This window comes from Falco naumanni, chromosome 4 (assembly GCF_017639655.2).
Source record: "Falco naumanni isolate bFalNau1 chromosome 4, bFalNau1.pat, whole genome shotgun sequence".
NCBI lineage: Eukaryota > Metazoa > Chordata > Aves > Falconiformes > Falconidae > Falco > Falco naumanni.
In genome coordinates, this window is record NC_054057.1 from 43599648 (window position 1) to 43618174 (window position 18527).

The 18527-nt window shown below is 37.2% G+C and overlaps 1 protein-coding gene across 6 annotated transcripts in view; it reads right to left on the reverse strand.

Annotated features, from left to right (window-relative positions):
- The window catches only part of ARHGAP21 (Rho GTPase activating protein 21), a 118972-nt gene that overhangs the window by 25044 nt on the left and 75401 nt on the right, over positions 1-18527 (reverse strand). For 5 of the 6 annotated variants that reach the window (XM_040591117.1, XM_040591119.1, XM_040591120.1 and 2 more), the window contains 2 exons: positions 14774-14828; positions 2125-4075 (listed from right to left, as the gene is read on the reverse strand). In XM_040591117.1, coding sequence (XP_040447051.1) covers positions 2125-4075; positions 14774-14828 — 2006 coding nt within the window. Of the gene's footprint in view, positions 1-2124; positions 4076-5585; positions 5616-14773; positions 14829-18527 lie in introns of all 6 variants that reach the window. The other variant, XM_040591123.1, reaches the window with a different exon arrangement.

Genomic DNA, 18527 nt, shown 5'->3' on the forward strand with positions numbered 1-18527 from the left:
TGCCCACTTTTAATGACATTTGATGCTTTTCCTATTCAGAGAGGGTTATTCCATCTTCAAGGTGCTGAGATGGTAGTGGAAATTTTCCACAGCACCTGTACCAGCACAAGAATTTTTGGCTAACAACTCGCCACAAGTACTGGGCAGCACACGCACTAGCAGCCCCACTTTTTAATATTTCTGGAGTATTCAAGAGAATTCAGTCCAAGAGGCTAAGGAGCTCATAAGAATTCACACAATCCCATATGGTGTTATGCCCAGAAGCTGCAATGGAGAGTTACAACTTTGTTTTGTCTTAACTGCTCAGCTGCTACCAGAATGTAGCACAATTGCCATGTTTAAAGGCTTTTTTGAACTTTAATCGAAACATTTCTCTAAAACCTGGAAGCAAGGCACATCAGTAAGAGCTCATGGCAAATCTTTGTCAAAATCAAGATATAGAAGATGCTGGGCTTGACGTTGACAATCTTGATCTGACTTTTACACGACACTTAAATTATACAGGATTAGTAAACTCCTAGCAAGCACTCCCAAGTGAGTACAAATACCACACATAAATCAAGTGCCCAACATTGATTTTAAGCGTAGTATTAAAAACACATGCACAAGGACCGGTTACATGCCTCAGAAACTTGTACTAATCCTTGAGGAAAGATCAACAGGATCTAAAGAAGAATCCAAAATTACACTGGATACTGATGCATCCAGTAATAATAATAAAAAAAATAATCTACACAACTACCACTGCAAAAGGAAAACCCAATATAAAAACCATCTGCTAGCTCAGAAAGCATTTTTGTTATGTCTTAACAAAATTATGTCAAAAGAACAAAATTACTTTACCTTTTCTATGATTTCCATTCTTCAATGCACACAAACTTTCTTCACTATTTTTGGTCATTTACTTTAAACTAATAGCAGATATTATAATTCGGGGGGGGGGGGGGGGGGGGGGGAAATCACCGTTGCAGATCAACAATAGAAGACAATTGTGATAATGAATCTAACAAGGTATCTAATTCCCTTAACCTAATGTGTAAAGAAACTGAAGAGTATTAAGAATTGTTTTTCACATAGATGAGTTTGAGAATCAAAATTCAGTATTTTCTAAATACTCCTTATACTAAATTCAAGAACATATAGTTGGGTATAAATCAACCCAGATGGGAAAATGGTACACAGACACTTAGACCCCAAAGGATTAAACAGCTGCGACAAAAGAAAATTCAACTCAACAACAGTGGGGCAAAGACAACACAGGCATTGACTACTTGAGTAGAACAGAAATGCTGTGCCACTGAAACTCTCTTCAGCAGATGACTCCAATTCCTTACATATTCAAAACAGGATTTTAGTTGGGGGGCTTTTCTGCTACTTACAATCCTTTCATGAGTTCCTTCCTCTTTTCTTCCACATTATCTCAAAAGTCCAGCCCCCTTCCTATAAAACCCCTGTAATTCCAACCCTGTTTGTGTGACAGCCCATAGGCACATCTTTTTGCCTCCTCCTGCTTCCACAAACCTTTTAATTCATAACCACATTAGCATCTTTACTTGCAAATTCACTTCATTCTGCTGCTACCCTTTCACCTCAAACAGTTTTCCTCTATCCCATATCCGTCTCAGAAAGCTTTCATCTCACCTATTCAGCTGACAAACTTCTGTCCACAAATCACCCTTATACAGATTTGCATCCGTATTCTCTTTTCTGGATTCCAAATACATTTTATACTAGAGAAGTACAACTAACTGAAAGGTGCTGCAGACATTAGTTGCCCATATACTTAACATCAGAGCATTATGTGGAGTGATAACCAGATGCAGTTATATAATGTAACTTCTCCAGAGCATTAAGGAAAATTCTAGAAAAACATGAAATCACTGTACATTTTTTTTAAAAAAACAACACAGATCCTTCAGGACTCCAAACAAAACGGAACATTTTTTCCTCCACTGAACAGTATTTCTAGTTTTACCAACCTAGTATTACTCTAGATGAGAAAAGAGTCCCCGTGCCTCTCAACCTCAGGGTTTATAGAAACAGCAATCAGCTACCTAGCATGGTGCACTCCATCATCTTTAACAGAGAAAAGCATTTGATGTACACTGGAACAGTTTAACTCACCAATAAATGGAATAGAAGCCAAGGAGTCACCAGGTGGGCTGGAACCTGATGCTTTCCTTTCTTCTATTCTTTTTATGTGCACTTCTCTCCGAGCATCATTAGGCAACCAACAGGTAGTGTCCGAGGCTGCCTCTTGGTCATTTACAGCAAGGATGTAGGACTGATGCCGCAAAGGCTGTGGAGTTTGGTGGCCAGAAGGTGATTTGTCCCGCATGACCACTGTGTCTTTGTCATTTTCCTGAATATCTGTTTGCAGAATTTCAGGCTCACGGCCATCTTCCCTTTCGAAATCATGAATCTTTTGTCTGATGGAACCATCTACATTGTCAGAGGTAGTTGAACTGTCACTTGTTGGCTGAACAAGTTTGGCGGAAGCTGGAGACAGAGAGGAGGGTTGGATGGTTTTGCTAGTCTCTGTTTTGTGATCTGGGGCACCTTCTGCTCGGATCCTTGACTGTTGGTTTAACAGACCACTCTGATGCAAGTGATTTACTGTTCTTTGGTCTTTGCTGGCAATAGCATCCAGGCCCTGATTAAGGGGAAACGATGGTTTTGCTGCATAGGGAACAGAGTTCTTCAAACAGCTACTTTTAGAACTTCTAGCTGGTGTGAGAGACAATCTCTCTTGTGAAACAGTTGTAGGTTTTGGAACCCCCCCAGGAGTTTGCAAATCTCGAGAAGGCTGTAACATTTTTATATCTGGTGGAACTTTCTGAAAATGAGAACCAGGCAGAGAAGCTCTGCTACCAGTTCTCCTGTTGTCTGAAATATAAGCACTCTGAGTCATAGAAAAATTTTGACCTCGAAGGGACATATGAAATGCATGCTGTCTAGATCTCTCATAAATACCTCGCCGATCATCTTGTTCGGTAAACCCTGTCCATTTGTAAGTCTTTCTCCTATCTCCATTCGTATCTGCAATCAGATTCTCAGAATGAAAATTTTCTAGCACTTCACCCTGTTTGCTGAGATAATCCCATGACCGAGCCCTATGATTCCTCGCATTAACTGAGGGTGAAGTCAGAGTATCTTGTGAAGCACTTCGTGGCCACTCTTTCATCAGTACAGGATCTTCAAGTCTCTCCTGGGATACACTTCTCTGCCGGATCTGAACAGACTGTGGAACCCTGTCGTGAGAGGTGCTCCTGCGCCGTACCTGTGAAGCAGTGCGATTTGGCACCACTTGATTATAATCAGTTGTATTTTGAGAAGCTGCTCTTAAACTATCTAACCTTTCCTGTATTGTTCGGGAGCCATACATGTGCATGCGCCTATTATCAATGTACTCTTTGTAGGTTTTATAGGTCTTCCAGTCTATATGCTGGTGGGAGGCTGGAGAACTGTAATGGTTAGTAGAGACAGTGGGCGAGTCTGTGGCTTGAGCAGGAGGTCTAGTGCTTGGGATTCCTTCTGGACATACTACATAATTTGAAGCTTTACTTAGTGTTCCACTTGGATCAACTGGCCTCGTAATTGGAGTCTGGGGAAGTACAATGGCAGTGGACACTGAAGATGGTGGTGACGTGGTCCGTGCTTTTAGACTGGTTTGATCTTTTAAGCCATATCTTACTTCCTCTGTCCTGTGTGATGGACCAACATGATTATTTCTACAAGATGGCAAATCTACAGCCTTCTCAGAAGGCACAATAACAGTCCTTACAGTTTCATTGCAAACACACACAGCTGTATTTGATTTTGCAATGTCTGTTGGTGATGGAGGCACTTGTATTTCCATTCTGTAGGCCCTCTCTGGCTGTGTCAGTGCCCGTACTGGTCTACTGACTTGCTGCTTCCCCAGCGAGAAATCAGAAGATAGCTTGTCACTAGCTTGTGCCGTAACAGAAGCTGTGGATGTCAGGCGTGGATAACATATTGGCGGTGGTTCGGGTATGTTGTGGGCATTACCACTGTAGGCTTCATTGCCTTTCAGGTAGGCGTCTTGGGAATAGGCCTGTGGAGAGAAGATTAAGTAAGTATTCAGTAGTGAGGGAGACAGAAAAGTTCACCATGCAGCATCTGCATGATCACGCTTCAAAAGAGGGAACACAAGTACAAAATCTACACAATCTGTGATATTGAATGTTAGTTTAAAAGATAAAAAGAGCATTCCATCCCCTTAGCAAGCAGAAACAGAACAAGCAAAATCATTACATACATTTGCTCCCTCAACAATTAAAAAACTAAACTGATCACCACATCTAGGAAATACTGCAGGTAGAGCACTGAGACAGGTTTCCCAAAATCCATGAGCGCAAAACACAGTATTTTTCTCCCCCTTAATTTTGCTTTCTATCATGATGCTTCACACATTCTTCCCATTAAAGCTTCAAATTGCTGGAAACCAATTTCTCAGCAACTGACAGGTTAAAATGCTGCGTAACAAATTCAGCTAGCACTAGAAAATTCTCTATTCACTTAGGGTGTAGAAGAACTCTATTCACTTAATGTAGTACATATGAAAAGTACACCCAGACAGACATACACATACTCCTCTAAGACATCTTCTACATAAAAGCTACCATTCCTAAACATAAAATGAATTAATTGAAGCAATAACATCTTTCTTGATGTTGAGAGCCAACAACCCATAAGTCATCTTACATTTTACAGGAGACCGCCAGTACATGGTACACAAATTTTAATGAAAAAATATTAGTAATATTTAGCATTCTTAACTTCAAGGTACAAACAGTATGAAAATTCACACATATCCACACAGTCCACACACTATTAAAACAGAAACTAAAATCTCACATTAAATTTCCCTAGTGCATTGATTTGCACCTTTATGTTTAAGAGCCTGACTCCTGAGAAAAAATGGTTATATTACTTAATATGTTTTTGTAGCCTTTTAGAAAAGCAGCATTTGTCATTGTGAAATAAACAGAACATTCAAAATAATAAATCAATGAGAAGCATACAGCATACTTGCAAAATATCCTATTATTGAAAAACTTCAGCATGACTTTGTTCAGTTTAAACATAATGAACTGAAGAGCCAAAACAGAGCCTGCCAATGCAACGGAAGATTAAAGCGATTTCTCAGGGCTTTTACACACTTAGGCGTGGTATCGTATCACAGTGTTTCCTGTCCAAATCATAACATGCTCAATTCCAGAATATCAATGTGCCCTGTCTTAACACTAGACAGGTTATAAAAGCCCAAAAGCAGCCATAAAATTAATATAGAGCAAAGTACAGAGGAGGGCGAGGCATTTACAATACTGCTGCAACATTATACTGAGCATTAGTGAAGTGCAAAATATTAAAGCACGCTGATAGAAAACCGACCAAATAACACAGGCACAAACCACAAATTAGGAGAGTAGCATTATAAAGAAAATTCAGCTCAGACCAGCTCATTTCCAAGAAACTTGCTGTTTCATATTCTTGCTTCTCACAAATCATTAAGAAAAACATGCCTTACAAAACCAGAGAAATGGCTACTGTACATTTCTTACCAGTGCTGTGACATCCTTTGTAAACTGCAGCTGGCAGAAAACAGGAAAACACAGTAAAAGCTGCTTACAGATGTAAAGACTGAATTATCTTGTCATATTGATGTTGAATAAGAAAGCTAAAAATACAGCTACACTGATTTCACTGGAAGGTACCAACAGAGGTAAAGGGCAGTAGAGCATAAAAAAAAAACAACTTTACCCTCCTTGTGAGCACGTCCATCTCAGGCTTTTCTCTGCTGCTCACATGTATCCTCTACCCTTACAGAAAGCAATATACATTTGTGCCATTTTGCCTTGGTGCATCCCTACAGCTGCCTGCAGAGAGCTCTGGCTCTATGCAACAAGACTTCCCTTCCACTACAGCAACATTACTGTCTCATTTCCCCTGGGCTGCTACCATCCCTGCTTCCTGGTGACGAAACAACAGCTTTATTATGCGTTTAAAACAGCACACCCCTTCCCCACATATATCTGACCATGACCACAAGCTGTCAGCTGACTGCAGCTGCTTTCACGCTGTACATCTGAAATTAGAGGAATGATGCTGCAGAAACACTCTGCTCATGTGATTTCTATTTTTTTTCCTCCGCTCATAGTAAAAATCAAGCCAGGTTTCCACTGGCACATTTAACGGAGGGAAGATACACACAAAGATAAGTATATCTAAATCTTTAAATAAATACAGCTATTTAAGATCTTGATAGGCTGTAAGAATTTAAAAAAAAATATTGGAAAAGATGGTGAAGACCCAGAAAACAGACAGAGCAAGAGATTACTGGCATGCAAGACAAACAAAAACAATCATCCCCTGCCAATCATAAAACAATTAATAATTCATACAGCCGATAGAAGTTAAAAACCTGCACACACTACACCAATATAAAATACACTGCCTTTATGGTTTTGTAAAACATGCCCCTGACAAACAATGCTTCATTGACTTTGACAGCAGAAAAGCTAAATTCCAAAACTGGTGTGATTTGATCATAGCGGAAGACTACAAATGAGTATAAAAATCAGTTCTCAGCTCTTGACAAAATTTATCACCTATATTAAAATATGTTCTTCAGAAGACAGTCCAAAATGAGATCAGCTAGGCTTTCTCCTCCCTATGCCCAGTAATGGGTATGCTTCCACAACTGCAGCAGGTATATCCCAGCAGACAGACTGCCAGTTCTCAGTAAGACAGAGGCTGTGAAATTATCTCTGATAACACACACTGCAGCCTATCAAAAATAAAAAACATGCCAGACCTAGCCTTGATTGTTTTTCCTTTCAATCTGGCCATAAAATGCTAGGGGCACAGAAATGGGAAAGGGTGAAATAGTGATTCTGTTCCCAGCTCCGCCCTGTCCCCCTGGGTTGCCCTGCTTGTTCCAAGCACATCAATGGTAGATAAGCCTGACCAGTCTCTGCCACAGAATGCCCTTAAGCTGCCCTCAACACCAGATTTACCGCCCTTACCAGCAATAAACATGGATAGTCTAAATGCCTTGGCCTCAACAATGTGGGATGCACTTTATCCCTTGTGGGTAACATCCCTGTAAATTGACTAGCGTAACATTTATGTCCTGGTTTAGCAAAGCATCGGAGGGAAGCAGGCAGGCAAAGAAAGTACCTGTTCTCTGCTGTCCCATGCACAGCTCTTCAACCGAAACACAAATTCAGCTGATGAGCAAAACCCAGAGATAATAATAACAATAAAAAAAAATAATCGACTGACTTCACTGAAACAAAGCTAAACTTTCTTCCAAGAAAGAAGTTTATAAATAGGGGCTGTGACATTTCCACAACGAATATGTAGTATATTTCTTTCATAGTTCTGATTAACGGCCTACAGAGAAATACTGATGCTTACAAAGAAACGTATGGATCTGTTCTGAACGACACATTATCAAGCTTTTTACTATGAAATATTTCAATTGCTTTAACCAGAAGGTGACGGTTAAATTTTTAGAAGAAGTTTAGAAACTAAAAAAATGTGAAGTACAGCAATATATTTATTAGTGTTCATCCACTATTTTAACGCTTAACATTATTTTGCAACTATATATAAAACACAGTTTGACTATTAATCTCTTCTCCCTTTAGTTCCTCAAATGAGCTATTACGTGGAAGCACTACCTTGATCTCTAAGTGATTGCAGCAGAGGATATACTCACAAAAAAGCCATTAGGGTATGGCTGAAATGTAAGTCATTAAAAAGCCCTAAAAATAAGAAAGCCTTCCAACAAAAAAAAAAAAAAAAAAAAACACCAAAAAATCCCCAAAAAACCAAACCACAAAAAAGCAACCTTTTTTTTCTTTTTAATATCCAGATGAGCAATGCTCCTGATTCAGACACCAGCCAAGGCACTCAAATTCCTACAGGAGCTGAGTACTTGGCAGTTATTCAGAAGTTCCAACATGACTGAAAAATCAGTCTTGATGCTTTATGAGCTCTCTCCCACCTTCTCAAAACAAAAGCAGTTATGGTAAGGTTACCACATAAATATAATAATTTACAGTGACATTAACAGCTTTGATGGATAACAACTCTGCAACAATTATTAAAAGAAAATTGCAGTGCTTACAGCAAGAACTCAGCTTGTTTCCAATTACTGGGTACAATTTCTTCCCCACCTTGCAATCTGGTTTCATTTGCACCAAGTTTGCAAACTCCTATGGTAAACAATTAACTTCTTACTGGAAATTTGTATAAACATTAGTATATTATGGGTTTAACTGGTAAGGTTTAACCTTCATGCTGTACGATACGCAAAATCAATTTTAAGCAAATAAAGCATTCTACAAGGTATTTTATTAACCCTCTAAAATTCAGCTGAAGGGTTTTGCTCACATTTCCTCCCACTTGCTTGTATGCCCATTGATGTTAGAATAATAACAGCTTAACATACAAGGATTCCTCTTAGTAAGAATCATGGTGAAACCCTGCACTTTCAAGAGCTTGAACCAACCATGTTCTACACCCCTTAGTAAAAATCCATAAAGCACGCAGGCATATGCTTCACTGAGGATGAGTATGCTTCACCACACTTCACTAAACCATGAATAACAACACTGATTTCAACCGAACTAGCAAAATTGGAGGTGTTTTGATGAATCAGAAGCTAATGCACCCAGCACCTTGCAAGACTGAGCTTGAGGCATTCCTCCTTTCTTCTCCAACTAGTTTGGCTTTAGATTGTGTTTCTTTACTAATAAATTCTTCTCTTCCCTGGTACTAACTTATTCTCACATTTAGCATGAGTATGGCAACTGCACAACAGAAAAGGGTTTTCAGCTGTCCTGAAAGGAAACATTTTCTAGTTATAGTTTGCTCTGGCAAGAATGGTAGTAATACTGCTCAACTGGTTTTATTTTACTCTGAGACACGCAGCAAACATTACGGTCAGATAACATTATTTGAAAAAAAACAAGAAAAACACAACCAAAACAACAAAAAAACCAACCCTAAACCATGCACACCCTTTCTTCCCAATGGCAGCAAAATTTTAGTGTATAAAATTTAATGCCTTAAGCCCAAGAAATTTGATTTCCAAATACAAGCTGTGTAAGAGACTTTCTTGCAAATATTAGTCTAAATCAAGGTGAGGAAGGCTGATGCATATGTTAGAAAATACCATTTACGATGTTAGATAACAAAGCTTAAGTCTCTTCTTCTAGGCCCCTACATCTTCACACCACACCCCTCCTTCCGTTGTACCTGCTGCCAGAGCTTTAATATTAACCTCTCTGCACATCAGTAACTGTGTCAGTACAAAATCTGAAAGTAAACAAATAGTCCAAGACTCTGGACTAAATTACAACTACTTATGAAAACATCTCTATTTATTAAAAGTAAAGGAAATTAAAATAGTCCACAGTTTGCCAATGAAGCAGCCATGTTGCTCCATTAGGTCTGATGCAGTTGGATGGGGAAAAAAAAGGCAATAAAGTTAAAGTTGACTGTGGGCAGACCTGTAATCAGAGACATGAGGTTACTGGGGCATATAAAAATCTAAAATAAATTTCCTTACTTAAGTTATTTTTCTTTTTTCTAGCGCATCACTGGCAATTTCAGGATACTACAAGGCCTCAAGAGCTGTCAATTTACACAAAATTTCTAAGTATCAGAAATGACAAAGCAGCAAACTCTTATGCCCAGATCTCCCAATATACTGAAAGTTTCAATATGACCTAACTAGAAAAAAGAAAACCAGAAAAGACATGCTTCAATCTACTTTCGGTTGCTTTCCTGGTCATTCCTATCTGGGATTTTTTTGTTCCCCTACTACCTGTAACAAGAGAAACATTTCTGTTCAAACATGGTCAACTTTCAGTTAGCAAAACACAGTGTCATGGTCTGTAATTTTAAGGAAAGATTAAGATGCAAATGAAAAGATACACGAAGAGGGAACTAAACGTATTTTATTAGATATCAGGAAGAAATTCTTTACTGTGAGGCTGGTGAGGCACTGGCACAGGTTGCCCAGAGAAGCTGTGGATGCCCCATCCCTGGCAGTGCTCAAGGCCAGGCTGGATGGGGCTTTGAGCAACCTGGGCTGGTGGGAGGTGTCCCTGCCCATGGCAGGGGGGGTTGGAACTGGATGATCTTTAAGGTTCCTTCCAGCCCAAACCATTCTGTGATTCTGTGACTCTTTTATCAAAAACATACAGTAGTAAAGAGCCCTCTTTTACTTCCATATCTACCATTATTTACAGAATGCCCAAGAAAATCTTTTTAAATAAAACTACACAGAGACCTCTCTGGTATGCTAAGGCATGTTTCAACAAATCTGTGCGCTACTAAAATTTAATGGTGACAACACCTACGAGTAGAAGTAACCTACTACCTTTTGCAGCAATTCTTGAGGAAATTATTTTCTTTTAAACTTATTTGAAATGAAACTGCTGGAAGTAGGATAAAAGGAAAGAAACCTTTGAGTGGGTAGTGAAGGAAGTGCTAGAAAATGAAAGATGAAAAATCTGGATAACTTACCTACAGCATGTGTTTTTCTATATACATGTAAACAAAGTCAATACGCATATTTAAAAATATTTACATGAAAGAAACACTATGTATGAACATTAATATGCTACATTGTAAGTAACCTTCCAAAGGAACAGTTCCAATGTAGGTCATATTCAAGATGCAATTTTTAAAAGAGTGGTATTTTCAAGTGCCTGATACTTAGAAATTCCGTGACTTGTAAGCTAAGTTCTTCTTCACATACACAGGGAATGATTAGCAAACACATAAATTCCAATATAAAGATACCTTGAAAAAAATGGTCCAAAATTCACACTAAGGACACCCTAACATATACACCTTAGACATTACAAAGTCTATTGACAAGAGTCATAACAAGGCTCATCTGTAAACGGCTTAGCAATTTCCATTTTATTCTCTTGGGAGCACCTTTACATTCAATATTTTCTGTGTAGCACATAAAGCTTTTGAATGACTTAAAAGCGTCACAATTTTAACAACTTACTAGTATTAAATTTTTTATTCAAAGGGTACAAAACAGCAATGATTCCATTAAATACACTTGAGAAAAGGAACTGTCTGAAGCTGACCTAAATATGTCTTCCCATTTGTATGAAGTCAGCATACTGAAATCTACAAGATGCCAAAATTTTATCAAAAAAGGTTGAGAATGTTACAGAAATTGTATACAGGTACATCAAATTTGAAACACTGAGGAGAATATAATATAGTAATAATCCTCCTCATGGTCTCAAAATGTTTATATACTTACAAATGTTTCCGAATTATCAAGAGATTATTTTAAGTAAATTAATCTCAAATTTGCGGAGGAGCATGAGAAAACCCAACACATTTGTAGTTGTCTAGAGTTCAAACTTTTGTCATGGACCTCTAGAGATGTTTTAACTATCCTTTCCCCAGTCCCTAAAGTGACATTTCCAAGATCGTCCCAGTGAACAAACTAACTGATACTGCTTCCAGTAATGGCAGATTTCACATGTAATTAATTCCCTTCTCAGCAAGCAGTGTGCACATGCCACACAGGGTGATGACCTATGGACTGGACCGCTTCATTGTTCCCATTGATGAATAGTTTTAAAGCCCTGTTTTCAGGAAATTCAACATACCAAGAGGTTCACAGACATATATGGATATTTCTGAAGACTAAACTCAAGGTTTATAAATAGCAAAGGACAGAAATAAAGCACGGTGCTCTTTATGTAGTTAACCTAGCAATCAGTTACCACCACATGGAATAGACTGCCAAGTACTATAAAACTTACCACAACCAGCATCATTCCTGAATATAACAAAACTATTTCAACCTCACTGTGGTATATAAATCTCTCATTAGTTCCTACTACAATATCTAGTAGTGCTTCAAGTTCTTTTATTTTTACAGCGTACCAGTATTTAACATCAACAGTTTACAACTGATACCATCTGAAGATATTTACAGGGCAACTTATGACATATGCAAAGAAAACAACTAAAATTGTTAACATACTATAATAACTTACGTAACACAAATTCATTGACAAAACTATGCTTTTCTTCTATTAATACCTATTAATTATATCTATACCTCTATTAATACTGTACCTTACTATTTATTGTTCACTTTGCACTTATACTGACACTACAGAGATTATAGTTATCACTTATATAAACTGTACTTCACTCAGGAATAAGTATTTGCTCTGAGGTTTATATTTTACTTAGATATAAGATTTCCACAAAAGCTAATACAGCATTACTCATGAAGATACAAAAACAAACAAAAAAATGTATGCTATTTCTCAGGTGGAACAAAAAGTTAATGTCTTTCCACAGGGAGTAAAAGGAATAACATTCTATGCTGTTACTCTGAAAATATTTTAAAAGTGAGGGTTCAGCTTAAAATAGGGCAAAGTTCTTCATCAAATCTTGCCATTAGAACAGTAGGTCCTAACACCTAAAAGCTGAAGATTAATAAACGCCATCTTCAGTCAAATGAAAAAGTCTATGTCATTCCTCTGAAGTTACAGTGGTACACTGTACCTCAAAAGTCTGCTAATTACTATTTTAGAAGTGATAATATTTTTCATCCTCTGTGGCAGCCTAAAAGGAAGAAAACTATTGGCCATAACATGCAACAGAAGTAGTCAGATGCAATTGATTTTTATCATCTGTTGCAACTCTGCCATGGAAGATGACACCTGAAAACACATATAATAAAATACTGACTAAAATGTGACAGAACCACATGAACAAACTGCAGCTATCAAAAGTCTTCTCCAATAGGCCTGAGTACATGCAATGGAGACTACAGAAAATACCTGTCTCTTCATGGCTTTCTTTGGCAGATGCTATGTGGAACTGACAGTCCTCAAGACAAGCCCACTTTTACCTAAACAAATGCATCATAGCTAACAGGAACATAAACTCCTCCATGTTATATCATAATCATGTACCAACCCAACAGCAAACAACTGTCAGAAGAAACTCATACAAGCCATAGAGACAATGCAAAGCATTTTTTGCAAAATGACTACTCCACCTCTCAAACCTTATCTTCTTTGTATCTTCAAAAGAGGAGCCTCGCATACAGAATCCACAACTCAACTACATCTTACAACTCAAAAGAAACTTTTTTTTAATGATACTTGAAAATTATTCCCACACATATATACAGGTGTTTTTTTTCCTGGAACTCCCACAGGCAGCTATTTTTTCTCTTACCTTTACCCCTCAGTCTCCTCAAGGAGAATGGAGCTTGTTTTCTTTTTACTAATATCCTTCTCTAGCCCAAAGGCAACAATCACCTGACTTTCTTTCTCTGCCCCCATTATCTCACCTGTTGATATAACCAGCTAAATTCCAATCGATTTTTTTTTCATCTATACTTCTTCTCAAGCTTGAGCTTTGTGTTTCATCAGCAAAGGCAACACGTGCCCAAGAGCTTCTCACCCAGCCAAATACAAACATTTAACTTTAAACCTACAAATCACACCTAGCCTAGATCCTTGGACTCTTATGGCTACAAGACTGCATTAGATGCACGTGGCCATTCACATAATTTAAAAGTTCAAACTATTCCTGCATTTCTAAATATTCACAATTCCAATTTAAAAAAGAAAAAAAAAGGAAAAAACCCAACAACTCTTCCCTAACACTTCCTCATACAATCAAAACTCACTCCCTGCCTCCAGCATTTTCTGTGCTACATTACTGAAATATTTCTTCACCAAATGTTCCCAAAATATCACTTCTAATATTCTTGGCTTGTTGGCCTAACTGGCTGAGTTCCTATACTAGCCTCTTATCTTTACCTTCAGTTCAACAGAGTTTGCTGGTATTTTTCTTTACCAACCAACTTGTCCTTTAACACTGGAAAACAGCTACTGAAACCCACAGGTTTTCCTTAACTGCTGTTGACAGTCAAGTCTTACTATTTCTGTGTGGATCAGAAAGTACAATTTTCCAACCACTAACCAGAAAGTCTAACCTGCTTGTCATCTTCTCCTCTCCTCTACTTCCAATTAAAAAACCCAAACCCTAGAGCTTATCAATACAGTAGGTGTTTTTCTAATTCTTCACAACGTGCATTACACACATCGTATTTTATTCACAGATCTTTTGGATTTAGAGACATGAAATGGGAGATGAATTCTCTCACTATAGATGCAGCACTTGGTTCAAACTGAGAACCTATAGGCACTAGTGTCATGAAATATTTACATCAGTTACAATCAAAAAATTTGGTAACAGCTTTCAGAACATTCATCACCTTGCTTCCCTCCTGGAAATCCACTGGCAATTACTGAGTTATTAACAAAAGCAAATTTTAAGTGCCATACCCTCTTTTTTAAATTCAAAGTTAGTAATGATTCCCAACTTGTTTAGAATTAGACAACTTTAACTTCAAGAAAGCAACCCAATTCATAAATTCTAACCATAAGGAAACCAATCCAAAATATAATAAAAATACAAGCACTATTCTAAGATTATTTTTTTTTAACAAGATGATGGAAATATCATGTAAAGAAGGTATGCTCCCCTATGTCTGGATTCCTCTGAAATTTCAGGGATGGCAAGCAAGTAAGAAAATATCTAAGGAGTGACAGAGAGATAAATGTTAACTTTAATTATTTGCTGGTAGCACAGTTCAAAGACTTTGCAATCAACATCTTTCATTAGTCAACATACTGTCTGAATGCAAGCTTCATAAACATACCAACTGAAGGATGTCCTCGTCTTTTGGCATAACGCTAAGTTCCAATATGCTGTCACTGAAACAAGTAGAAAAAAAAACACACATTAGCAAAGATTTTTAAATTCTTTTTACAAAGATGATCTATTAACTTACATAGACCAAAACCATTCAAGAACTCTTACACTCAGCTACTCTGCCACATTACTTTACACAACAGAAATAAACACTGATTTCCATTAGAGTCTTAGCAAATAAAGAGTAGAACAGAAATCTGACTGAAGAGTACATCTGTGTTACCAGCAAAACCAGTATACTAAGCTAACACATGGTCTTTTGTCAGTTTTGGCTCTCCTCCCACCCGCCCCAAGTCCTAAGGTACATTAGTTGTTTGGAGCTTCTCAGACAAGACCAGGTGGCAAATCTGTGAACCCAAGTTAAACCTTTTCTCTCTCTTCCTTTTAAAACTAAAGTCGATTATCAGTCTTTAAAATTGCTGAGGAAATATCATGACCACCACATCATGTGAAAAGTGGGGCAGCAGCAAGGCAAGCACTAGCTTACACCTTTTGCTCCAATCACCTCCTAGCAGGATCAATTTAACATATTTAGTCAGTTGGACGATATTTGAAATATCGATAAAAATGCTTGCTATCTATAAGTGCTGAGTTTGTCAGTCTGACTTGCTAAAACCAAAAGCAACAGCAGCATAAGGATCCAGGAATCCACATAGTTCAATCAATAAAATTTAAATGCAGGCAAAATGAGGGCACCGAATGTACAACGTACCAGTTATCCAGACTCAAATATTGTAAAACAGTGAAACTTGCAGTTAGTATCTGACAGAAAAAAGTATTTTTACAAGGAAGAGAGAAGTATATGCTTGTAACATTGGATACAGAACAGCTGGAATTCATTATCTTGCTCGAGATAGAGAAATACTCTGTTCACATTTATCGAATGTAAACTGGAACAGGTACAGAGAAGGGCTACAAATAAGATTGCTTGTACAGACTATTTTAACAAGGCTCAAAAAAGAGAAGAAAATTGAGAGATTATGACTTATTTAGAAATTTCATGTAACATATCACAAGAAGAAAGGATATTTAAACAAACTGAGACATACCAGCACAAGAAAAAAAAGCATATAATCTAACTGGGTATATCAGACTAGAAATTAGCTTATCTGTACTGGTTAGTACAATGCATTTGCTGAGAAAAGACAAAACCAGCAGAGAGACTGGCCACCAACTTCAGGGCACAGAGAACAGTCAGAACACTCTTCAGAACACTCAACTGCATTGAGAAGAACCACTTCAGTTTCTGCAGAAAGGAAATAATCTTCTCAAACATGTAATGTGTGATCTATTATGCTTTCTTATATGAAAAATGTTTTTATTTTGTGGTTCCTTTTCCATTTGTTAGCAACCACAGACATAAGGCTGCATTCCATAATTGCAGAGTAAGGGTATTTGGTTTCACTATCTTCTTAAACCATTATTCATTTTGAAAAAGAGTGTTCTCCCAGCAGCATAAATCACTTCAGTTTTAAAACCAAAGATCAGCAGTGATAGATGCAAGTTTTTCTTTTTACACAGCTAAGAAAAAATTAAGTCTTCAAAAGCCTTTCAGAGACTTTTCAGAATATTGAATTCTAAGAAACACAAAAGTATTAACTTGTTTATGTGCATTGACAATAGCATTTCCCATTTTGCCTGAATGCATAAACAGCAGAACTATTGACAACGATTCTTGAAAAGTAGTGTCATCAGGAGCTGACTTTTGCCTGAACTCCTTTGTATGGATATAAACTATTTATCAGTTGTATAACAAAAGAGAATATGAACGGAGTATCATAGCTTGAGGCATTTCCAATGGAGTCTTCAGATTTCATTTCTGTGTGTGGGTAGCATGTATATGTAAAATCTATTAGGCACCTTACAGTTTCATAATAATCAACACTTATCTGCAGAATGAAGACTGGGGAAGTAAAAAAATATGATGAATCGCATTGTTCCCCTTCAAGTACTTTTTATATAAAGGACTATCATTTCACACAGAATAAACCATTCTCCTATACAAATATTTTGTGCCTTTTTTTTTTTTTTTTTTTAAAGAACATGATTAAATCTGTTTACACAGTCTAATACCATTTTTAGTAGCTATTCAAAAGAGGAAAGAGTTCCGTTCAGGAACAGTATTTTATGTATCATTTAAATAGCTAGTCTTCTATTCCAGTTTGTCTGCAGAACCTTCTGGTGACAATTTGGTTCTTCCTACTTTACATTTTGTGAAGTGCTCTCAGTGTTTTTCAATTCTCATATCAGAAACAAAAAGTTTTACGGAATACTTTTGGTATATTTTATTATATAATGTGCTTGCAAGTTATGAACTAGAAAGAATTAATAAGAACCACCACACACAAAGTGGCCATTTACACAAAAATATTAGATAGATTATTGTGAATTCTCAAAGATATCTACCATGCAAATTACTTTCATGACATAATTTGAATTAATTTTAAATTTGACTCAAACTAAAACACTAATCAGACTATCTTTTGATGCTTCATTTTGTATTAACAAAACAGATTCAGTAGCTAAACTACATTTTTAAGTAATCCAAACACTTTCATGAAGAATTTGCAAACAGAATAGACACAGTCATTCAAATTCCCCCATTTTTTTAAAAAAAGCTGGGAATCAGAATCCATTTCTTATTTTATTTAGAACCATAAACAATATACAGAGTTTACATTAGTCAACAATATTCAAGTTAATTATGTAAACAGATGAGAGCAAATTCTTAATAGACCAAACTAACAACTATTAGTAAAAAGCAGGAAATCTAGACTTAAAAGTGATCTCATGACTAATCTTACAGGATACAGTTATTTCTAGAAACTCTCTTGAGGTGTGCCCCTCACCTTCCAGAGGAAATTATCAGTGTAAGTTTAGCTTTGCTATCTCCAACTAGAGCAGAAGAGATAAAATTCAAGCTGTGTCTAGAACATTTTCTGAGAACAATACAAAACATGGCTGAATTATATCCCATCCGTAAGTCCCACTGGAATGTATAGGGATCATTTCATTTAAGGCAGCTAAGTTCTGATGTCTACAGCATTATCTAATGTAATGAGGGCAAACACCTACAACTGAACAACTTGCTAGAAAAGTAATGAGTAGCTATGGAAATGGAGCTGCAGGAATAAGCAAATTCAAAAATCACTAAGTCCAAACTGAGTTTAATTGTAAAACAACTGAACAGCAAGTGGGGAGGAAGTCTCTCTTTGAGGTCAGAGAAGACAAAATGTGTTGCACCCTTAAAAACTGCTCAAAAGATGATCGGAAAAAAGACAAAAGAATCACCATTTACAGTCTAGCAGTATATTTGAAAGAGTAATTAAAATGCCTAGAAAATCCTTATGCAATATACTGAGACTATAAATGAAACTGTCCTTAATCATGAATACAGGAGATTTCAACTGACAACTTAGCCTTTCAAAAGGTCTTTCAGCAAGTTGCTTGCACAAAGCCTACAAAAGAAACTCAGGTGTGCTGGATGAAAGATTTGCTAAGACACAAAACAGAGCACAAACTTCATCACTGGGTATTTTTAATATGAAGAGTTTAAGTGAACTTGTGCAAGACCAATCTATCATCAATTCTGATACATTAGGAGGCTGTGCTGATACACCACAAGGCTGCGCTGCCACTCAGCGAGACCCGGGCAGGCCAGAGAGCTGGGCAGAGAGGAACCTCCTGAAGCTCAACAAGGG